This window comes from Ailuropoda melanoleuca, chromosome 17 (assembly GCF_002007445.2).
Source record: "Ailuropoda melanoleuca isolate Jingjing chromosome 17, ASM200744v2, whole genome shotgun sequence".
Taxonomy (NCBI): Eukaryota; Metazoa; Chordata; class Mammalia; order Carnivora; family Ursidae; genus Ailuropoda; species Ailuropoda melanoleuca.
This window is the reverse complement of record NC_048234.1, coordinates 36305017-36330584: the sequence shown is the minus strand read 5'-3', so window position 1 is coordinate 36330584 and position 25568 is coordinate 36305017. Positions and strand designations below refer to the sequence as shown.

The 25568-nt window shown below is 33.7% G+C and overlaps 1 protein-coding gene across 2 annotated transcripts in view; it reads left to right on the top strand.

The window, feature by feature from the left end:
- Window positions 1–17627, top strand: part of GKAP1 (G kinase anchoring protein 1) — a 75712-nt gene extending 58085 nt beyond the window's left edge. For both annotated transcript variants that reach the window (XM_034646819.1, XM_034646818.1), the window contains 5 exons: window positions 7030–7131; window positions 10857–10920; window positions 14214–14284; window positions 14822–14899; window positions 17285–17627. In XM_034646819.1, coding sequence (XP_034502710.1) covers window positions 7030–7131; window positions 10857–10920; window positions 14214–14284; window positions 14822–14899; window positions 17285–17332 — 363 coding nt within the window. In that variant the 3' untranslated portion in view covers window positions 17333–17627. The remainder of the gene's footprint in view (window positions 1–7029; window positions 7132–10856; window positions 10921–14213; window positions 14285–14821; window positions 14900–17284) is intronic.
- The last annotated feature ends 7941 nt before the right edge of the window (window positions 17628–25568 follow it).

Here is a 25568-nt window from a genome sequence, read left to right as displayed (position 1 = left end):
ATTCAGTATGATGAATGCTTGAGAGAGAGATGAACAATACAAATGAAGTTTTGAATAGAGAAGGTACTAGCTCCCTCCTTGGGTGAATTGTGAAAGGTGTCTGAAGAGTTGACATTTGGTATGGACATTGAATGATGAATAAACTGTAAGCAGAGAAATGGAGGGGTCCTATGGGAAGTGCAAAAACAGAGGCCCAGAGCTGCACAAGCCTTAGACAGAATATTCAGAAAAGAGAAGGTTCTGCACTAAGATGCACAGAGTGTGTGAGGCTGGGGTAACAAGGCCAGGGAAATAGCTTAGGTTTAGATTATGAAGGTCTTTTTATGGGGAATTAAGAAGTTGGAATTTTAACCCGTAGACCAGGGGTTGCAAACTATTGGCCACAAGCTAAGAATGGTATTCACATTTTAAATATATTACTCAAAAAACAAAGAAAAGATCTCATATAGAGACCTGTAAGTCTGCATTTATTTTTCTTACCACAACTGCTGGTTTTCTGTTTTATTTATTCCTCGATTTTGTTTTTGTTTTTTTGGTCTAACTTATTCTTAAACTTTCGCCTGTTCTTTACCTTATATTGACCTCCAATCCATCAATAACTGTTCTCAGCCTGAAATTGTAGTAAGTAATTTCAGTAGTGTTCCCATGAATGCTTTCCCTTTACCTCCTTGATATTCTCTTCTTCCCTTGTAGGTGCACAGCACTGGCACAGTATTGCCTACTTTCTCTATTGTTATTTAATTCCTGGGCTGCCAGGTGTTACTGGAAAAATATATATATATTTTAAGACAATTCTAATGTTCTGTTCTGAAAATCTGTGCTATGTAACTTTTGCCAGGTCTTCATTTCTACATAACAGTCCTTTGGTTCATCTCTCTTTCTACTTTTTTAATTGAGCTATAATAAACATACAGTGTTATATTAGTTTCAGGTATACAATATAATGATTCAGCAGTTTTGTACAATTTGACTTTGACAAATTGGTCTGTGGCTGTTACAGAATCTAAAAGCCCGTTTCCCATCCTTTTATTCTTCTGTGGACATTATTTCTTTGTTTCATTAAGATTGGTAAATTCAGTCACTCAACAAATTAAACACCTACTATTTTGTGTTATATAGGACACAAAAATCAGACCCTTTTTATTCTAATGTAAGATGGGTGTATAAATAACACTAACATAATTCCACATGAAAATCTATTTTCAACTTAGTAGCAGGAAACCCTTGCCTGTACAAGAAGTACTTGTGAGCTTCTTTCTTTCTAACATTGAATTAAATTTTTTTCAAGTCTTGCCTTGACTGTCAAATTTTATATATAGTCCACGCAACCATGTTAACATTTATGGTTAGCGTATATGCTTTCTCTTTTTTAATTGACTATGATTCTCCCCTTTGTGGTCCATATCTTCGTATTTTTTTGAGCCATCTCAGATAATTTTTGGATAGAAAGAATTATATTCATGTATTTCAGCAACTAGATTTCTCAAACCCTTTGTAGAACAAATTTGGGCATATAAAAGTTCAGTTAAATGATTAAGTAATATTAATGATCTAATAAAACCAAAGCAAAAGTATAGTATAGAACAATGATCTTTGAAATCAACTAAACATAATAACACAAAATACAGCTTCTGTAGCTTATCAGCTCTGCTACATTGGGATGAAATTACCTGAGCAGTTAAGATTTAAAGTTTTTATCAGAGTATGTTGTACATAGTACTCAGTACACAATTATTTTTGTACAAGGTAGAAAATGGTGTGTCCCAAAAAGGATATATTGGTAAAGTGCCATAGTAATTCACAGGAATGAAAATCGAAGATGGCTTTCTTAGGAGAAAATGGCTTTTGAATTGGAATGTAAAAAACAGTAGAATTTGAATATGCACAGGTGAGGGAGAAGAAACTAGAATGCCATGAGTATGGAGGCAGTGAAGTATAAACCAGCCTAATTAAAACAGAAGGACCTTTGAGAAGTATAGTATAAGTTTGGTAAGGTAGCTTAGAAAAGGTTGTGGAGGATTTAAAGGCCTGGTTTATGGTTTAGTCAGTAGACAGTAAAGAATATTTGAAGGTTCTTGAGCAGAGAACAAAGTTTTATGTGACGATAATTTCACTGCAGTGCCTGGGGAAAATCTGAATGAAGTTGAGGACTAGTGTTAGGAATTAGACAGTGCTCAGTATTATTAAGGGTATAGAACAACAGCGTACTGTTAGTGGTATAGTGTAAATTGGTATAACCACTTTGGAAAAGTTTGGTATTAACTTTTTATTTATTTTTGTGGTAAAGATGCAACAGTATTTTTTCAGCTTTATTGAGATATAATTGAGATATAAAATTGTAAGATATTTAAAATGCACATCATAAAAATAAATAAAATGCATGTCATGATGATTTGATATACCTAAACATTATGAAGTGTTTCCTCCCACCTAGTTAATTAACACATTTACATCTCACATATTTATCTTTTTTTTTTTTTTTTAGAATATTTAAGTTCTAGCCTCTTAAAACATCAGTTATGCAATGCAGGGTTATCAGTTATAGTCATCATGTTATACATTAGATTCTCCAACCTTATTCATCTTATAGCTGGAAGTTTGGAACATTTTACCGGCCTCTCCTTGTTCCCTTTTCCCCCAGACCCTAGCAACCAGTATTAACTTTTCAAGTTGAAGATGATGGGCAGACTCTATGTTATAGAAATCCTACTCTAGATTAAACCTGGAGACACGTTCAAGAAGAATGTTCAAAACTCAGTTGTTCATAATAACAAAATTGATAGGAGAAATGAATGACTACAGTTATATGTAGCAACATGGATGAATATCAAAAACATAATGTTTAATGAAAAAGCAAGTCACCAAATAATAGTTTGATACCATTTATATATATTTTAAAAAATAGTAAGTTTAATGTATTATTTGGTGATATATATATATATATATATATATATATATGCAGTAAAAGACTAATAACAAAGGAAGAGAACAACAGTACAAAATTCATAATAGGGGATATCCTCAGGTGGAAAGGGAAAGAGGTATGATTGGGAAGAGGCACATGGGGGATGCCAAAATTTTGATAATGTTCAAATTCTTAACCTACCTATAGGGTTATTTTCTTTTTACCTTATGTGTGTCATTATATATTTCTATGGCAAATGCAAAATTTTTCATAATTAAAAAAATTTAGATTTTCTCAGTCTATCATTGTAACGGGGAAAAGAAAAAGATTGAAACCATTTAGAAAAACACTCACTTTAGGGATGATTTATTTTCACCTTTAAAAATTCCTGGGTATATTAATGTACAGGAAAAGATGATTTAACCATGGCAAAAAGAAGAGCTTTCTTTCTTTGAGGAAGGAGAAAAATGGAGAGAGGAAAGAGATAGAGAAAGAAGTATTTTTCACTTTTCTGTTTTTCAAGGTGTGGGAGTTTTTAATTGTTGAAATATTTCTTCAATCTATCTTGTCTTCCCTTTTCACAAGCACTTTTCTAATTTTGGTCCTCATTATCTCTTACTGGTATTATTTCAGTAATTTTTAACAACTCTTTCTGCTTCCTGCCTTCTAATGCTAGGAGTAATTTCTGTTATACACTGCTACCAAATGACTTTTAAAAAGCATGACATCCACCATGCCACACCAAGTCCTTAAACTTCAATGTCTGTTGAATCAAGTACAGTATCCTTAACCTGATATGTGAAGTCGTCAGGCTGTGCTTTTCAAACTGAGAGTGCCACCTCATATAACCAGTCCAAAAATCAATTTAGTAGGTTTATACATAGGTAGTAGAAAAAGAGATAATAGGAAAAAAAAGAAGAATTTCAAGAGCATATGACATCTATCTATTCATATTTTACAAAATTTGTTTCTCTGTGTATATGTGCACATATACAGCATACACACATAAGTACATACACGTACACTGACATGGGTGTATTCTGGGTCATGATCTAAAACATTCCTTAATGTGGATCACTGTCAAGTAAGTATAAAAGCGTTGTTCTATGGTGTAGTTTCAACCTAATTAACTTCAGCCATGTTCTTTCCCAGATTTTCTCCTAGCTAGAGCAAAGCACACCTATCACAGAATGCTCAATCCTCCCTGGCTTTGCTCAAGGTTCATGTCACTTGTCATCTTCTCTCTGAAGCTTGCCTTCATTGCCCCACCCCAAACACCAAACACAAAAAACCTGGATATGATCTTTCCTTCTTTTTTTACCCCACAGCATTTTGTTTTTCTTATGGCACATTTCACACGGCACATTTTTATTATCCTTCTTAACAGATTAAAAATCTTTTGTGGACACCGACTTTATCTTGTACATCCTTGTATCCTCATTTTAGTGCATAATATTTTCTACTTAAAAGATATTTTTTAAAGTATTAATTGAAATATAGGGCTTTATAAAAATGAATGCACATGAAAACAGTATGATTTTTCATTTTTAAAAAGTGATCTTGATTTTTTTTGAAAAGATTTGTTTATTTATTTTAGAGAGAGAGTGTGTGTATGTGAGTGGTGGGAAGGGTCAGAGGGAGAGGGAAAGAGAGAATCTCCAGCAGACTCCCCGCTGCACGCTGAGCCTGACCTGGGGCTCAATCCCAGGACCCTGAGGTCATGACCCGAACCGAAACCAACAGTCAGATGCTTAACCAACTGAGCCACCCAGGTGCCTCAAAAAGTAATCTTTTTTTTTTTTTTAAAGATTTTATTTATTTTTTTGTCAGAGAGAGAGTACAAGTAGGGGGAGCAGGAGGCAGAGGGAGAAGCAGGCTCCCTGCTGAGCAAGGAATACGATGTGGGACTTGATCCCAGGATCCTGGGATCATGACCTGAGGTAAAGGCAAACACTTAGCCGATTGAGCCACCCAGGAATCCCAAAAAGTCATCTTTGTTAAAGAAATTTTGGAGACTACTGATAAGTGGAGAAATGATAATGGCAAAAATTAATATTTGAGGGCTTTACTATATATTTGCCAGATACTATATTAAGTACTTAAGATGGTTATTTAATTTGCACAGTTAATTATGAAGTTGGTAGATATTATCTCAGTTTATAGATGCAGTGGGAAAAAATGACCTTAATTTTATTGACGTGGAGAAAACTATTGATACTTTATTTTGGTCCTACTTTTCTATGGATATATGCTTATTTTTCCTCTAATAATGTAGAAACTATTATATGGACCATTTTTTAGTTAAATAAAGATGGTGAGCATTTTGGGTTATTAAGTAATAATTCTTATACATTAAATAATTGAATTTTTAAATAACTAAATCCCTTTCAGTTACTCCACACTGAGAAAAAAAAAATTTAAATGTACCAGTTTGATATAACATTTCTTTGCTTTCCACTGAGATTATATACTTTCTCGTGTTTATTGGTTGTAATGCCTGTCATATGGTTGTGACTATTTTTTCCAGTTTCAATAAAATAAGATAAAAACAGAGAGGGAGGCAAACCATAAGGGTCTCATTTATCTTTCAATTTTGTTTTAGTGTTTTTGGAGATTTTTCATCAAGTTAAATGTATCAGTCTTTTCCTTTTAGTTTCCTTCATTTGGTATTATGTTCAGAGGGCTTTCCTACTCAAGGATGATAGATATTCATCTAGATTTTATTTTTACTTATGTGCTTCCATTTTTTCAAAATTAGAAGAGTATTTTATATTATTCAATGATTCTGTACTCCATATAAAACAATTTTGATAAAACAAATTTTTAAAGAATAAAGCAAAATTTCCATAATCTCACAAAAATAAATCTCCTAAGAGTTAGTAAATTTTTAGTATATGTCCTTTCAGAATGTTTTCTTTGCATATAATGTCATAATATTGAGACCATGTGAATGTATTTTATAGTTCGGTATCATTTTTAGTGATTTCAGAGTTATTTGACTTTGGGATGATTTTTTTGCACTTAAATTTGTCTGGGTCTGTGGTGCAATATGGCAGGGATTTATTTAACTTGATTTTTTTCCCCAGTTAGCCACTTATCCTGTAACCTACATTTATTCTGTAATTCAGCCTTTTCTCACATTTTTAAAATACCAGAATTATATTACAATAAATTCTTATATCTGAAATCTCTTCCTGGACTTTCTTTTCTGGTACACTGCTCTGTTAACCCAGGTGCCCTGACCACACTTGTAGTTATTTTTGCTGTGTGGTGTATAATTATTTGGTTAGGTAAATTCTTCTGCATTGCATTAACTTTTTGTTTCTATCCTGTGTTCTCCCAGCTGAAATTTTGACTGGAATTTCAATTGAAATTTTATTGAATTTACAAAGTAATATTTAGTCTTCCCATCACTTTGTTCCATCTTTTTCAATATTTTACGGTTTCCCTTACAGATCCTAAACATTTCTGAATTTTATTTTTAGGGATATTTTTTATAGCTACTGGGAGAAATGGTTTTTCTAGTTATTTTTTCTACCTGCTAATTACTGATATAGAGAAAAGTTCTTAATTTTGGGGTTTTGTTTTTTGTTATTTATTTTTTATAATTGAAAATAATTATAAAAACTTATTACTATTTATTATTTCTCGTAAGTTTTCAATTCTTTTGGGTTTTAAAGATAGACGAATGACAGCTTGTAACAGAGCATTTTTAATATGTTTTATTCCAGTATAGAAATATTTCAAAGCTCTAATATTATTCTGTTTGTAGTTTGAGATTAATCATAAATATCTTATTCGCTTTCACAATAATTACAATTATATATTTGGGTAGAAGCAGAAATATTGTCAGCAGTTTAAAGTTGCTTTAGAAAATGAATTGAAATCAGGAAAATCGGGATTTTTTTCCTCTTAAACTTTTCACAGAGGAATATTGTAAACCAGAATTGGTAGAACTATCTTAGTGTTTTGTTTTGTTTTTTTAAAGATTTTATTTTTAAGTAATCTTACACCCAAGTTGAAGCTTAAACTCAAAACCCTGAGATCAAGAGTCACATGCTGTACTGACTGAGCCAGGCACCCCAGAACTATCTTAGTTCTAAAATAGTGTTTTTCTCTCACAGGAAGTAGTTCTGAAAGATGGAAGAATTGAAAGACTAAAGTTGGAACTTGAAAGGAAAGATGCTGAAATCCAGAAGCTGAAAAATGTGATCACTCAATGGGAGGTTTGTAATTATTTACTGCTGTAAACGAATTCTATAAAATTGCACTTTTCTGTTTTTCTTGTATGTTAATATGTATAATATTTGATTAATAGAAATAACATTTCTGCTGTTTAGGTTTTTAAACTCCCAATGATATAAAATCTGAATAACATGATTTTTTATCATGTGAAAATATATATAATATTAAATTTGCCATTTTAACCATTTTTAAGTGTATAACTAATTGGCGTTAATTATCTTCACAGTGTTGTGTAGTTACCACCACTATCTATTTCCAGAACTTTTTCATCATCCCAAATTCTGTACCCATTAAATAACACCCCCATTTCCCTTTTCTTGCAATCCCTGTAACCTCTAATCCCAATGAATTTGCTTTATTCTAGTTTCTTCATATAAGTGGAATCATATATTTGTCTTTGTGTGTCTGGCTTATTTCACTTAGCATAATGTTTTCAAGTTTCATCCATGTTTTTGCATGAATACAATTTCATTCTTTTTATGGGTGAATAATAGTCCATCGTGTGTATGTGTATATTAATATATATATACACACATACATACACACATACACTACGTTTTGTTTATTCTATTCCATTTGTGGACACTTGCGTTGTTCCACCATTTCACTATTGTGAACAATGCTGCCATGAACATTAGTGCACAAGTATCTGAGTCTCTGCTTTCAGTTCTTTTGGGTATATACCTAAAAGTGGAATTGCTGGATCATATAGTAATTCTATGTTTAACTTCTGGAGAAACTGCCAGACTGTTTTCCATAGCACCTGCACCTTTTTCCATTCCCATCATCAATGCACAGGGGTTCCAATTTCTCCACATGCTCACCAACACTTGTTATTTATACATTTGTTTTTAAAACCACAAACCTACATGTTACTCTTTTACTTGCTTCCTTAGGCTTTTCAAAAAATCTCATTCATTTCAAGTGTCATTCTTTTTTGACTAATATTTGTTCACTCAACAGTTATTTACTGAGTGTCTGTAATGTGCCAGGTAGTTTTCTGGGCCCCACATAACGTAATAGTGAAAAAAATGATAAATCAAGTTCCAGCCCTGATGGTTCTTATATTTTCCTTCTCTTCTACACATGCCATTAGGAATTATACCTACTGAAACATTTTTGGACTGCATTCACCCACTCCCTTAGCTTTTTTTTTTTGTGATTTATAGTTTTCTTTTGTTGGGCACAACAAAGATAAAGAAGATGTGGCATGTGTGTGTTTGTGTGTGCGTGTGCGTGTGTGTGTGTGTGTGTGTGTGATGGAATATTATTCAGCCATAAAAAGAATGAAATCTTGCCATTTGCAACAGCATGGATGGATCTAGAGAATATAATGCTAAGTGAAATAAGTCAGAGAAAGACAAACACCATATGGTCTCACTCATATGTGGAATTTAAGAAACAAAACAACAAAAAAACCAAAGAAACAAAAAAAAGGGGGGGGAAGAGACAAACCAAGAAACAGAATCTTAACTATAGAGAACAAACTGATGGTTACCAGAGGGGAGGTGGGTGGGATGGGGGAAATAGGTGATGGGGATTAAAGAGTACACTTATCATGATGAAAAAAATAGAATTAAATAAACCCAAAGCTTCATAAATTATGGGCAAAAAAAAAGAACTGCAATTAGAACCACTGGATTGGTGCTAAATGAATATATACTTCAATTCTTACCTAAAAACTTGGCCTAAATATATTATAAGATGTATATAAATAAATTCATAAGACGTATATAAAATATGTATGAAATATATGTGTATATGTATTATGTATAATATATGTATATGTACATATGTATGTGTATTATATATGTATTATATATATACATATGTATATATGTATTATATATGGGTGTGTATATATGTGTGTGTGTGTGCATATATATATATATATATATATATATATATATATATATGCATGCATGAAGCCTAGAGTGAAGACAGTGTAGTAAAACAATGAACAGGTATGGAATGTGAGAGGAAGAGCACATTTCGAACACGTTTGGGCACTGGGGACTAATATCTGATTTTGTATAGGCTGAGTTTGAAATGGCTATGGATGTAGGCATAGATGTTCAGGATGCAGCTGAACTCACAATATATGTATCATTTAACCTAAGTGCTCTCTTTTTCATGAAATTAAAAATGCTAATAAGGGTCCTGTATATTTCATTTATGCTCTTTTAAATTGCATGACATTAGTATGTTATACATTTTGTTTTTATAGATAAATTTGCTATTCAGGGTTGTATATACAAAACTATATATGCTATTTTTATGGGCAACATAAAGATTTTTCATAGGTAATTTTGCTTGTTTGCAATTTATGCTTTATGAGCTGACCTTAGACCCGAAGCCTGCTTTAAGAGATGTCTCTTGTATACTGATCTGTACCTTGGACAACAGGCTTGAGCAGGAGATAGAGTTAGGCAAGATTATTAACATTGATTGAGGCCCTGAGAGAGAGTTTCTTAGAAACAGTTTCATATTCATAGTGGATATATATTCATAGTGAATCTACTTGTAGTTAACTATGTGTGTTTTTCCCCTTCATATTTTCATGTGTCCCTCTGACTTACCTCCCTTATTCATTCCTAAGCTTCTCAGAAGTTCTGTTCCCTTTATATTTACTGTGGTGTTTACTTCCGTTCAGGATATTGTCTACAGTATTGCTGAATATCATTACTGGTTTATTGTCAGCAATTTACTGGATAGAGTGTTTAGTAAAAGCCATCTTTATTGACCTTAATTTAAAATACATATGCTTTACAAAACAGATTTTTGAATAAGTAACTTCTGTACTTACGTGCATACGTGTTAAGAGAAGAAATGACAAGTTTCTTATACTGATCTGCTTTCTTTCTCTGATCTTTTGTTTTTCCACGATGTATTAAATGTATTGTTTTCTCCAATGTGTTAATATATTAAATATGTATAAATAATTAAGTCTGTTTAAGATATGTTGAATAAGGGTAGTGTAGGGGGAAAATTCCTTGGAATAAAGATGTTGATGTGGGAACATATTTTCTCTTGTTCATAAGTGTATAATTGTGTCATCTCTATATTATGAGAAGAAGCTAAGTCATTAGGAAAAAGAAATGAAAAAGAATTGAAAGAAATTCCAGTAAATTATTAATTCATATCAACTAAAAGTTACTTTAACAACATATAGTTAATGAAATAATGAGAGATTAATAAAGCCTTAAATGAGCAGACATAGTACTGTGCTGAACAGTTCTGTAACTACTGTGTGTGTGTGTACCTAGGCACTCTCAGTAGTTAGTAGCCACATATTGGACAATGGCGATACAGAACAGATACTGAAAGTTCTAGTATAGAACTGGACAGTCTTGGTCTAGAGCTGTGAATCATCTTTCTTTGTTTTCATCTAATTATTTTGACTTGTATAAGTGTTTTTTTTAAGGAAAAAAAGAAAACTTCAAGAAAATTTAGTATTATCCTGAATTTTTTCCAGTTTTATCTCTTTCTTATTTTTCAATCACTTAAAATATTAATTTCTGTTATTGTACCATGAAATTAATTTAGGAGGAGACAGTAATGAATACCTTTTCCTCCATCCTATTACTTTCAAAAGTAATTTCTGTCTTTCAGCAAGCGTAGAATTCATAGCTCCGTAAATTCAGAGCAAATCATTAATTATATCATTTACTTTTAAAAAATTAAATCTTTTTTCTTTGACTATTAGGCAAAGTATAAAGAAGTAAAGGCAAGAAATGCACAGTTATTGAAAATGCTTCAGGAAGGTGAAAGTAAGTGATTTGTGTGTTTTTGGAATTAAAGGTAACCTTAAAAAATATTTGAAGATAATTTTTCGAGATATATGATTAACTCAATAAAATAAAAAATTTTCCCAGAGTAATTCAGATTGAAGTGTTGCTGATAATTTTATTATTACAAGTCACTCTTACAGCACCTTAGTATAATACAAGTTTCCAACTATTCAGGTAAGAAAAAGCTTAAAATTTCAATTCTTATAAAGTATTGAACCACATTCAGCAGGAAAACAAGAATAGACCTTGCTTAAGATTCTCTTTTTAATTATTAGAGGAAAATATATATCATCATTTTAGGTTTTCCTTCCCTCCTTTCCCCCAGTCTTTTTTTAAAAAAATTCATTTATTTATTTTAGAGTGAGAGAGAGAGAGAGAGAGAGAGAGAGTGAGAGCGTGTGTGCACACATGAGCAGGAAGAAGAGCAGAGGGAGAGGAACAAGAAGATTCTGTGCTGAGCGCAGGGCCCGACGTGGGGCTTGATCTCACAACCCTGAGATCATGACCTGAGCCAAAACCAAGAGTTGAACACTTAACCGACTGAGCCACCCAGGCGCCCCTCCCCAACTCTTTATACTTTTGCAGCCGCTCTAAACTTCGGCAATATTTCAGCAGCAGGAAGCCAAGGAAATCAATATAAAATGATTAGAGATAATCACCTTAGTAAAGTATATCAACATCAACATCAGTTGCATTCCTGATTATGATACTTACCTTGAAAGTTCTTTGAAAATTTTTCATTCATAACAGAAAAGGAAGTGTGTTAATTTTTTAATATGAAGCTTATGCAAAGGAAATTATATATCATAAAAATCACATAGAAAGATCTGAATAAGAGAAAATCTTCTGAATAAACAAAGTTAAGTTTAATAAACAGTTTTCCCTGTTAATCTGTGTCAGTGATATTCCAAATAGATCTCTTGTGAGTACTGTATAGTGTTCACAAAATTGTGAAACTTACCTTGAATCAGAATAAACAAGATACCAAATTGAAGATACTGGGAATGGAATTGTCCAATCAAAATTTAAACTATATTAAACAACAGTTATCAAAACATATGAGTATGTTTTACTCATGTTCAGGAATCATGTTCAGTTGAACAGATTATATGGTGTTGAAATAGATTCAGACTTCCTGTTTGATAACTTTACTATTTTTTATAATCTAGCATATCCCTTAATTATGATGAAATACAAGTTAAAGAATAATGGGGAAAGGCATTATTTGGACAGAACAAAATTATGAAAAAAATAATTGTTTACAAGCTGTATTTCTAATTGAAGAAATTAGGGGTATCATTGGACAAGGGATGCATGATTTTTAAATATGTAAAAACAAAGTAATATTCTATTTAGGGAAACATTTGTGAAAAGTGAAAAAGTTAATTGATAAAACCTTTCTCTCAAAAATACATTTAAAATGCTACCAGTAAATAACATCAGTGTCCATACTGTATATTATAAAAAAAATCCAAGTAGGGATGCCAGGCTGACTCTTGATCTCATGGTCGTGAGTTCAAACCCCATGTTGGGTGTAGAGGTTACTTAAAAAAAAATACAAGTAGCTCAGTGATGGGCATTAAGGAGGGCACGTGATGTGGTGTGCACTGGGTGTTATATGCAACAAATGAATCATTGGACACTATGTCAAAAACTAATGATGTACTACATGTTGGCTAATTGAATTTAAATTAAAATCCAATAGAAGAATTTTATATAGAACTATTACATGAAAAATACAGTACATTAGGGCACACATACTCTAGCATTTATAATGTTGAGTGTGAATACAGTCAGCTCTATTATAATGCAACACATATTCCTAAAAATCATCAAACTCTTCAAAGCACACAATTAAAACCACAGGGTTTATAGGAAAATGGGGTTAGGAGGGTGCAACACTCAAAAAAAAAAAAACTTCATCAGAGACACATTAAAAAAAAGTTGGGAACTTAATAATAACAGTAACACAGTTTTATACATGTTAAAGTAGTTAAACACAAATACTATAATAAATATGGCACTAAGGCTGCCTTAGGTTTACTGGTGGAAGTAGGCTTCTGCAGGTTGTGTGTTACTGTGAAACAATGGAAGGATGCAAAGTTGGTGTGGTTCTTAACAGTGAACAGAGATAGCTGGTAGATGTTTGAGGTGTGTGCATGGGTGCTGTTTTCTGTATTTGTGAAATTATGCTCAAGCAAATGCAAAATTTATGTTATGATCAAGTTGTTGCATAATACAGCTATCTCAATGAAACAAATTTGTGTTTTCAAAACAAGCATGTTGGAAAACTGACTATAATTGAAATGTTACATAATTATTAAAAATCACTAGTTCTCAGGGAGTATGCCTAATTCTGGGGAGAGGGGATGTGAAAGTTACCAAGTTGAATCTTGAGAGACTGATTTGATTCTTGACACAGTGTCTCACCTTACTGCATTGAACTGTGAAAGATAAATTTGAATTACAGTGCTATATTGGTAGAGCTGTGGTGACAACAGTACTATATATTTGATCTTTTCCTCCTTCACTAAATTTTTTACCGTGTTACTTCTTCAGTCTCTCCTGGTTTGTTTTCAAAGTTGAGGAGTTAGTTTGTCATGCATTGTAACCATTATCATGGGTTAAAGAAGTTGTTAGTCATGTGGAGATTTTTAAAGCTTAGGAAACCTAGGGGCCGAAATATAGATAGATCCCTTGCTTCCCCAAAGAGGGAAAACCTCTAGACAAAGGAAGAGTTCTGAAAGACCACAGGTGTATAATGTAATCAGTTATGATCATATGAGCTACTTTCATTTGACAGTGCTCATTGGTGTGAACAGTCAGATAAGAATCATTTTTGTGGGCTTTACGGTGCTGCTCACCCTGACAATTTAACAAAACAAAACAAAACAAAATGAAAACATTCTACCTTGTTTTTAAAATCTTGCTTTAAGATTAGTCCAGATATTTGTTTTATTCCTATGAGAAATTGTTTATGTCCTTGTCCTCTTTAGAATAGCTGGAAAAAATTTATCTTTCAAGCTGTCTATACAATTCATATTTTAATACCACAGAAAATGTAAAATTTCCAAGAAAAACTGCTGTAGTAATAATCATGGTCAGAATTTACCAGTGAAAAAATAAGAGCTATATAGAATTAAGAAATAATTCATTCAGTATAAGGACAATGAATTTTTGCCCAACTACACTGCTGTCTTGGTTCACTAAAGTATTGTTCAGGTATTTGAGTGATTGAAAAGATTATACTGCTGTTTTTCCTTTCTTGTCAGTGAAAGATAAAGCAGAAATACTTCTGCAAGTTGATGAATCACAAAGTATCAAGAATGAGCTAACTATACAGGTAAGAAAAACTGTGAAATACACAGGACTGGTTTTCTTAAGCTATTTTTCTATAGTCCTAAATTATGGAACTCGATTGAACAAAAATACAGCCCATCAACGGTGATAAAGTGAAACAAATTATACTTCATTATTATCATGTAACAGCAAATGAGTGAAGATTCTGTTTACTGTGCTGAGAGAGGTGGGTATGTCCTGAAGACTAAGGGAAGATACGGTTGTATTTTAGTTGATGCAGGCTAATATAGAGGTAAAAAGGGCAGAGAGAACTTACCCCGTTCGTGGATTTGACTTTCTTCCCTTCCCATCTTGACTCCGCATTTTCTCTTAGAATAGTGAGCTTCTCCTGTTTGTCTTCAGGATAAAACTGAGTAATATGCCTAACTGAAATTCTGTGTGTGCTTGGTGGGTGGGAGGTGGTTCTTCTCTGATGTCTGTTCATCTAGTAATCGAATTCATCATTGTGAGTAAACTTTAAGAATTAAGAGTATTTGCCTAAAGAGACAAAGTCTTTTTTAAATTGAACATTTGGTTTTAGGTGACTTCACTTCATGCTGCGTTAGAACAAGAAAGATCTAAAGTGAAACTATTACAAGCAGAACTAGCCAAATACCAGGTATGCTTTTATAATTTTGAAAGTGTTCTCATCCCAAATAATACATTTAGAATAGATACTATGTGAGAATAAAGCACTATTTTATTCAGTCCAAAATCTGTTTTGCCAAATGTATTAATAATTTTGTTGTTATTGGTCATATAATTTACACTTAAGGAAATGTTAGGGTTATTCTAAATATTGGTCTATGCAGCAATAACTTAAGTAAAATCCTTGGTACATGATGTGGCATATGTGCCAGGAACTGCACTGAGGGAAGGTCCATAATGACATTTGTCCTGTCATATAATTTTGATCACTTGGGTACAGCAGTTTCTCCTAGATATCTCCATTGTAAAGATAATCTTTCCCCCTTTATAATTAATAAATATGTGAAGTGATACTTTGAGATTGTGTGAATATCCTTTTCTTTTTACCCAATGGTTTTAACATCCATTGATGATATTTGTATCAGTTATTATTTTGGTGGTTGCAAAATAGTGATTTTTTTTCTAATTCTATTATTTCTTCTGCATTTACAAGCTGGCACTCAGCATTTTTTTCTGGATGAAGCAGTAAAAAAAAATCAGTTGTTTCAATATATGTGTATATGTATATGTGTGTATATACACACGCACACATATATTTGTATGTACGTATGTGTGTCTAAGTCATGATATAAAAATGTGTTAATTAATGTGGGGGGTCATAGTCAAAAAGGTTTGAAAGCCACCACTGTTGGCCTGGAGAACACAGAAGTTTTAACAGCCCCAGGTTTGACCTCTCATCAGTCTAGGAAGGAGAATTCCCTTTGCCTGGGAGACTTGGAAAAAGATCCTTGAATTTTGTGTGGGTTTTTTTGTTTTGTTTTGTTTTTGTTTTTAATCTTGTTGAAAAACAAGGTAAGAGTTTTAAGCTGTATAACACTGGTACTTATGCATAGTGGGTATCTACTTTGTAGGAAAGTTTTTAATAAATGTATTTGTATTTTCCTGCTACAGGAAATAAATTTTGTTTTTAATACATGGCATTACACATCTCAGGTCCCATATATCCTCTTCTACTTTTTTTTCTTTGAATGAATCTGTGCAAAACTTTTAATTGGTCAGGGATGAATAATGGCATTCTTGTACTTGATTTTTTATTTAAAAAAGGTTGATGTAGAAATGTTTGTGACCACTAAGAGGGAAGTTATAAGCAGAACAAGGTTGAAAGCAACAAAGAGTAGCTGCCAACACTAGTAAATGGGTCTGGATTCCATGTGCCCCTGATAGAACCACCACTTTAAGGAATGCACTTCCACAGACAAGTACTAGTTCCCAAACGTGGCTGACCACGAAAGTGACCAAGAATCACTTGGGAACTTTTTGAATTACAGATTGTGCAGCCCACTTCTGGTAATTATAAATAAATAGATCTGGGATAAAGCCTAGACATCAGAATTTGAAAAATATTACCATTTAAGTGATTCTGTTGATCAACTAAGTTTGGGTATCATTGCCATCATTTATAAAAATGGAAGAGAAAACTATAAAATTATTGTAAGGAAAATACATCAAACCATTACTTTGGTTAAAATGGGGGGTAGAGTAGTTAAGAATGATTTTAATTTCCTTTTTTGTACCTTGGTACTTTCTGTATTTCTACACTGAGTATTTGCTTTTTAACTCAGAGTCAGGCAGAAAATGTTATGTTAAAAGTAATAAATGTAAAATACTTCTTATCTTTTAAGCTCCTACTTCCTTGGCTCAAATCAAATACCATAGGTGGAGTTTCATTTGGAGAAAATTAAATACAGATTCATATATGTCACTGAGCAATATGAAAAGTATAACCTGCTTTTCAACTCACTGATGAACAAAATCAGATTTCTAATGCTGTCTAATATGAACAAGACTAACTTGGATTAGAAATTGAATTATTCTAAAAGGTAATGAACTGAATTAGCAAATTTGCTGATTATATGAAGCAAATTGTTTATTTTAGTATTGATCAAAAATTATATATGTTTAAAAACCTGGGACCGTCCAAAGGAGCCCTAAAAAATAAAATATTGGTGATCTCACTAAGTCTAAACTAATTCAAGTAGAAGTAACTCTTTCATCCAACCTGCTTTAACCATTTGTAAAAAGGAAGACACATGTTGTGGTGAGCACTGGGTGTTATGCAGAACTAATGAGTTATTGAGTACTATGTCAAAAACTAATGACGAGTATACTGTACAGTAGCTAACTGAACATAATAAAAAATAACCTTGTAAAAATAATTTAGTGGTATGCACATTCAAATTTGCAACAAAATTACTTCTTTCTCATACTCAAAATGCCTTTGGTCTCATTTATTCTTAAAATGCAAATGCCCCTAAAATGATACTTCCTAAATAATTTGCCCTATTTTTCTTTACAGGGTGGCAGAAAAGGGAAAAGAAACTCTGAATCCGACCAGTGTAGGTGATTCCATTAGCCTTTGAGGTCAACACAAAAATTAAAACTTTCAGGGTTTTGCAAAAATGTATATATTTAATGCTGTGCAACTGCTAAACTATGCAGTTTTTGTTGAAGAAACTTTAAAATTATTAGCTCACTAACAGTCTATAATTTTATGTCCTTTTGGCTTAAAGTGAAAAGAAGAAAAATAGAATTCCAGCAGAACTCAATGATTATTGTTTACTATCCATACTTCTTATCACTTTAGTTTTTCATCAGTCAATAAAATTAATTTACTCTTCCATTAATATGTTTGATTTTTTAAATTTCAGAAACAATGTGAAAGTATTATTAATTGGATTGTTTAAGTTCATTGAATATTTACTGAGCACTTTCTGCATGCTAAACCCTACAGGACCTGCAAAATGAGTGAAAAATGGTGGATACCCTCAAGTAGTTTATGCTCAGGGGACATAGAAGTGGGGGATGGTGTAAAGACAACACCAAAAGTAATTACCATACATATTAGAGTGTGATAGCATATTGTTTGGAAATTGAGAAAACTTGCATGAGATAGTTTTTGGAGGGTAAGATACCTTTGCTGTAAATTTGTCGAGAGGCATTCCAGGCAGAAGTAGCAAAATCTGTGCTGAAATACTTATTTAAAGAACAGTCTTTCTTGTGGACAGAAACATGACACACTGAGAAAAGAAAGAATGTTGGAGTGGGGGAGGAATGAATGAGAGATTTTTCATGGGTTTCATCAATTGCTAAAATTGATTTTGTTTTTAGTGCAGTCAGTGAAATACAAATATGATTCATTAAAATACAGAGGGTTTTTTGGCTTTACAACAAAAATGAATGCATAAATACTGACCTTGGCCTCCAAAACCAGCATTATATGAAAATTCCACTTCCTGTAAGTATTTGAAAGAAAAAAATACTTAATATCATCATTGCTTGTATGTCTGGGTTCTTCTATGAGGTTACATGAACCTTACAAAGAATTATGACTTCTTATTTTTCCCTATATTCCCAGCACTTAGTCCTTTATGTGGCACAGAATAGATACTGAATAATTATTTAATAAAGTGGTAAAGCTTTTTTAGATAGTTTTTCCTAATTTTACCTTTGATTAAGAATAGGTGCCATTAGAACCTAATTAATTCATTAAATATATATGGTCATATTCCATGATGCCATATATATATATTTTTTAAAGATTTTATTTATTTGACAGAGAGAGACAGCCAGCGAGAGAGAGGGAACACAGCAGGGGGAGTGGGAGAGGAAGAAGCAGGCTCTCAGGAGAGGAGCCTGATGTGGGGCTCGATCCCATAATGCCGGGATCACGCCCTGAGCCGAAGGCAGACGCTTAACCGCTGAGCCACCCAGGCACCCCATGATGCCATATTTTTCAACTCTGATGAACAAAATCAGATTTCTAATGTCCTATATGAACAAGCTAGACAGAACTTGAGTGGTTTCAGTTATAACTGAATTACCCAAGTAGTTTATGAACTGAATTACCAAAGCACACGGTATCATCAGCTTTTGATGCCTGCACATTATCCATTTAGTACGTTATCTAGCATCTAGCACAGTGCCTGACACATAGTAGACGCTAAACAGATATGCCATTTTCTACTGGTGTATATTGATTTAAAATCACCTGGGCAAATAGAAAACTTCATTGAGCACCCTCTTTTGAGTTGGGTGTTCTCTGGAGTACTGTATGCATTGCTCTGTTTTTCTCCCTGAATTCTTTTTCCTTGACTGATATATCCACTTTTATAGCTTAATCTGTCATTTCTGGGCTGATACATTAGTTTCATCAGGGAAAGCTTTATCTAGTAAGAGAGAGAAAAGACAATCAGTGATCAATTGGGGTTTCTTTTCCATTAAATTGATTTCTCAGGCATTCTCTTTTAATAAATATTATTATTTAGATTCTTTTCCATTTCCTGAATGTTCATTGAAATTATTTATCATGTGCCAGGTGTTGTGCTAAGTACTAGAGATGCAAATATATACTTGGAAGAAAACAGAAATGTAAAGAAATACTCATAAAATATTCCAATAAAAAATACTGATATATTCAAATTGCTATTGGAGTACAGAAGAAAATGCATCTTACCATTTTAAAGGAGTATCTTAGGCAATTTATTTTAATTATTTCAAACTTCATTAATAAGGTCTTACTTAAAATGTGATTATGGCAATATAGCTGGTTAATTAAATTCAGCATATATTTTTAACATCTGTGGGATTTTTTACATTTTCTGTAGTGTGTTCGTAAAGCCAGAGGAACTAGAGCTATGTTGAAGTCCCACTTCTATTACTTATTAGTTGTATGACCTTGACTCATAGTGACTATTCAATAAATGATTGAACAGAGTGAAATTGGGTATCAAATGAGAAAAGCTAATGAAAGTATTGGGTTAAAAAACTGTGAGATGCAATCTCTTCCTTCAAATTATTTTCAGTCTAATAGGAATAAAAAATAGCACATAAGTAACTAAAATTTAAGGTAGAATATAGTGGATTCCATAAGGAGAGTATATTTGTTAGGAAAGTCAGATGATACTTATAGAAAAAAATAGTATTTTTTAACTGCTTCCTGAAGGACAGGCAGCTTTTAAGCGTATAGGTCATGTAACACAAAAGGAGAATAAAAAAGATGGAAAAAGGAGAAACAATGGAGTGTTCGGGAATGGAAAGATAAAGAATGTGTTGAGGAAAGAGATTGCCCTCATTTTGCTTGAAGTATAGGACAGTAATGAGACAGCCAGAGAGGTGGTTTGTGATAGCTATCATTCATCTTAAATTTCAGATTAAGAAGTCTCTACATAATCTCGTAGGCGTGGGAAAGTTTATGGACAAAGGAGTGATGTAATCCAAGTTGCCCTTTAAGAAGATTGAAATGGCAGTGATGAATAACAAATTATAGAAGAAATGAATTTGGGAGAGAGTGTCAAGGACGCTCCAATAACAGAAATACAGGGTATAGAGGATTTGAACTAGAGAGGTGGCAGTAGAATTCAGAAAATGGAGTAAAAAACGTTCCCAGGGCGGAATCTAGCAAACTTGTGTAGAGTGAGAAAATGAACAAGGGCATCAGAGATGAAAACAAGATCTCATGCCTAAATGAGAGTGAGAATGCTAGTGTCATTAGCAGGATGGACTGATAGAGGAATGAATGTAGTGTGATGGACAGAATTGGTTTTGACTTGTTAAATTGGATTTGCCCACGGAGCATCTAAAAGTAGAGTCCATCAAGTTAGGATATAGTTCTGATCCTCTGAGGAAGGACTGGGATTAACAGTATGAATTGTACTGAGCTGTATGAATAGTTGACACACTCAAGGGCAAAAAGTTTTTGAAGAGAGGTATTGCTGAGGACAGCCTGGGAATGGTAGGAAGCAGTGGTCAGAAAGGTGGGTGGTATGGTCATGAATGTTGTTGTAGAGAGGTCTTTATAAGCCCAAGGAAAAACTGTAGGACAGCTAAAGGACACATTAATGACCTTCCAAATAGTTCTTCAGTGGCACAGAGCAAGGCATTGAAGAAACAGTTAAACTCTTTAACACTTTTAACAATTAAAGGGGCCCCAGGGTACCTTGAAGGCGCCACACGATTGAATGAGGTTTGGTTTGTTTTTATGTGGGACTGAGGACACCTTTGCAGTGTTCAGGAACACAAAGGAGCCAGTCAAGATAACAAAGAGATTGGGGCTGGAGGTGAGGAAGGGTCTTGTGAGCCCACCAATCGGGTATTTTCTTGCCATCACACAATTTGGTTGCTTTATCAACCCTCTGTAATTTGTAGTTTAATTCTAAACTAAGCTGCTGTTAGTGGAATTATATAACCCCTTCCATATGACAATTTAAGAATATTTGAGCAAAATTGAAGGATTTAAAAAAGAAACACAATTTCATGACACAGACATTAGTAAATTTCAATGACTTAGGTTTTGTACACTATGGGAATGAAAAATTACTGAAGCAACAAGCAAGATGGTAAGTGAAAAATAGTCTAAGATTCTCCAAAATCTGTCATTGAAGAGTTTTCCTGGGGTAAATTTTTAATTGGATTCAAAATGTCACCTAACACGAGCACCTGCTTCTAGTGCAGTTGCTAAGACGTGGGCGCCGTTGCATGTACTGTGAGCAGCCTTGTGCTTTGGTTTTTGCCTTTAGGAAAAGTACTATGGTAATGTTTCAAGAACCAGAAAAATACTTAGACCCACTAATTACTGATATTGGATAATTTACCCTTAGAAAATAATTTGAGAGAAGAGTAACTTTTAAAAGATCTAGACAGGTGTAATAGTATGTATAGTAGGGGAACCATGGAGTAACTCAAATGTCCAATTCAGTGTCTCACCCAAGATCCAACCTGAATGACTAAATATGACACATCAGTGGGAATTGTTATAAAATTGTTATAAAAAAAGTATAATTAGGATGGCTATGTAAAAACATGGACTATGTTGAACAATGTTTAACTATAAAACCTAAATACACAGTTGTACCCTGGTTATAGCTATGTTAAAATATATGTGCACGTGGGCAAACTGGAAAGTTGTAATTCTGAAATAAAACTGCTTGTGTTGGATTAGGGAGATTATGGGGAATTATGGGTTAATTGTGTTTTCCCCCCAAAATTTTATCTAATGTACTGTTTTCTGTAATTAAGAAAGAGGAAAAGCACTACTACTTGTTAAGTAATTTGCTGTTATGGGAGCAGGTTGTATCAACTTACCCATTTTATTGACCTGTTCAGTTGAATTATGTTGATTTTTAAGAGACATCTCCTGGATGTGGAAGTTTTGTTTTGTCTTTCTATCAGAACCCTTCATCACAATAGAACTGGTGCCGAGAAGGTAGTGTTGTAAATCGTATGACTGTATGGCTGCAAGAGAGCTTGTAAAATTTTACCAACCAGATTGATGTTTCCCTTGTTTTACTTCCCACTTAAAACATTTTAGAAGTTTTACTGCCATTAACCGTGTCATATTGTTCTGGTGACATTTTCAATATTAACTTTTTTGATATTCATATTATAAATTAAGATGTGAATTATTTCATAAATATTAAATATAGTATGTGCCTCGTGAATTTGTTAAGGAAGCAATAATTTTCTTCTCCATACCTCAGTATAATGAGTACTGATTGTACCATCTTGTATAAAATTAGTTTTTTAAAATATAATTCTATTGAGATATAATTGACATACAACTGCACATAATAAATGGGATAAGTGAACGTGCTTTGATATTTGTTAAGATTTGCCTTAGGCACCAATATGTGACTACCTAGTAAGTGTTATGTGTGCGCTTAAAAAGAACGTGTATTATGTAGTTGTTGTGTGCAGTATTCTATATATGCCCAATTAGATCAAATTTCTTGAAATCTAATGTATCCTTAATGATTCTACCCCCTGTTCTGTCAGTTACTAAGAGAGATGTTAAGTCTGACTGTGATTATGGATTTGTCTACTTTTCTTTACGTTTGTCAGTTCTGCTTTTGAGGTACCTAAAAATTTGAGTATTTTCCTATCTTCCTGGTGATTTTCTTTTTACAAAGTGACTATCACTAGTTTGTTTTGTCCTTATATTTTAAATATCTCTCTTAACAGCAGTTTACACTTTTTAAAAATCCCAGTCTGACAAACCTCTATTTCTGCTTCTCTCTTTTCCTCCTTTCCTTTGAATGATTGACTTGGTGACCTCCCCCTTTGTCAAGCCTTCAATGCTTTTAAGAAGTCCTTCCACATTTCAATTTTTATAAACTGGAGAGTTTGTCTGAACAAGCTGGTCTGTATATCCCTGCAAAAGAAGGAACTAAAAATTCTGTTTGTTCTATTTTGCTCTTTAATGGATCTATACCCACCACTTTATCATATAAAGTTTTATTGCAGAGACTGGGTTGGCATTTTTATTTTTTTTATTTTATTTTTTTAAAGATTTTATTTATTTATTTGACAGAGATAGAGACAGCCAGCGAGAGAGAGAACACAAGCAGGGGGAGTGGGAGAGGAAGAAGCAGGCTCACAGCAGAGGAGCCTGATGTGGGGCTCGATCCCATAACGCCGGGATCACACCCTGAGCCGAAGGCAGACGCTTAACCGCTGTGCCACCCAGGCGCCCCTGGGTTGTCATTTTTAAATAACTGTTTCAAGGCCCTATCATCAAGCCAGCTTTTGCTGGAGAAAAACAACTGACAATTAGAATTTTAGTTACTCTTTTTCAACACTGTAGTTCACTTTGAGCCAGTGATTTTTATCTTACCAGACATAACATTTATGTCTAGTTACCCAATCAGTAACACTGTATATACTATACTATATACATTAAGGTACCTTTTTTGGCTTCTATAAAGGAAAACGCTAGTTGTACTATTAAGATCTAGACTTATTAGCAAAGTATTTTTTGGTCAGAGTAACAGGTTCTTATCCTCCTATTTCTAAATATCAGCCTTTTATGCTTATAAGATAGAAAACAAAGTTATCGTGGAATATTATAGTAAATCAGTTCTCCAGATGATTTAAAAACAGCAGCCAGCCAGGTTGAAAACCACTGAGCTAAGAGGCAAAAGAGAAAAACAGATTCAGGGAAAGTGTGTGTGTGTGTGTGTGTGTGTGTGTGCACACACGTGAACTTGCATGTGCCTGTGTGTGTAAAATTCATCACACACAAATATTCTGAACTGCCCCTTCCTCTAATGTGGCCAGGAATTATTTGACCTATCTTCTATCAAGAAGTGGCATTTATGATTCTTTCTCTTGAATCTGGGTGGATTCTGTGACTGTTTTAGCCAAAAAAAAAAAAAATGGCAAAAATAACACTATACCTGTTTTTAAGCCTGGACCTTAAGACACTGGCAACTTCCACTTCTACCCTCTTGGAGTGCTCCCTGTGTGGAAAGCCAGATACCACGTGTAACTGTTTTGAGACCTCTATCCTATAAAAAATTCAAGTCATGGAAGACCATCTGTAGGTAATCTGATTGATGACCACTGCCTACCCAATGGCCAGCAGCTATGGTAGGCCTTGTGAACTAGCCATTTTAGACATTTCTCCCACTCAAGGCTTCATTATGACCCCAGCCTGAGCTGCATTCTGACTGCACCTGCATTAGGGATGTCAAGTGAGAATTGCCCAGACAGCCCATAGCACAGTGAGAGAGAACAAAGTTTTGCCTTAAGGTACTAAGTTTGAGAATAGTTTGTTATGCACCAAGAAATTACCAAAGCAAAATTTGTTACTTGGAAGAATGATAATAAACTCAGTGCATATGATGTTAGTGTTGGCAAAAGGTGGAGAGACCCTAGGGTCTTGTTAATGAGTAGGGAAGGAACTTGAGACTTTTGGTGAGACCTTAAAAGACAGGGAGACCAAATGTTATTGGAAGCTGGAAAAAAGGGGGCTTCTTGTTTTGAAATGACAAGAGGTGGGCAACATTATAGCCTATAGTAGCATGGAAAATAGAAAACCTCATGAAGGTAAGTTTGGCTGGGAAGGCTTTTCAGACAATACAGAGTGTTACAATTGGTGTTTTATAACTGTGCTACAATACATGGAAGAAATCGAGCTAAAGGAGTAAGTTCTTCAGCAGAATTTAAAATATAAAGGAGCCAGGAATTGTTGGGTTCAAAAATAAAACTTAAACTCAGGCTTTCCCAGCCAAAGATTTTCAAAATAATAAATGGCTTCAGGGCAAAGATCAAATCAGAGGGATAACAATAAAGATTTCAGGATTAAGATCTCAAAGCTGTACTTAAGACCCTTGGTTAAGACTTCAAAGACTTAGGGAGTGCCTGGCAGAGGTACAAAGAATGCTAAGGGCATTGTGCTACAGCCTTATGGACGCACAGAGCAGAGAAGTTTTTGTCTCCGAAATAAGCATGGGTATGTTTTTTGTATGATGAAGCTGATTACAGGAAATGCACAAAAAATTTAAAGGCACTGTACCAGCTTGAACTGAAAAGGATAAGAACAATACAAAATAAAAGCGAGACGTTTGGATCATCAGACTTCTGGCAGAAAGCAGTCTGAGGAAGCTACCGAGATGTAAATAAGGGCTATTTTTTTTTTAAAGATTTTATTTATTTGAAAGACAGCCAGCGAGAGAGGGAACACAGGGGGAGTGGGAGAGGAAGAAGCAGGCTCCCAGCAGTGGAGCCTGATGTGGGGCTCGATCCCAGAACGCTGGGATCGCGCCCTGAGCCGAAGGCAGATGCTTAACGACTCAGCCACCCAG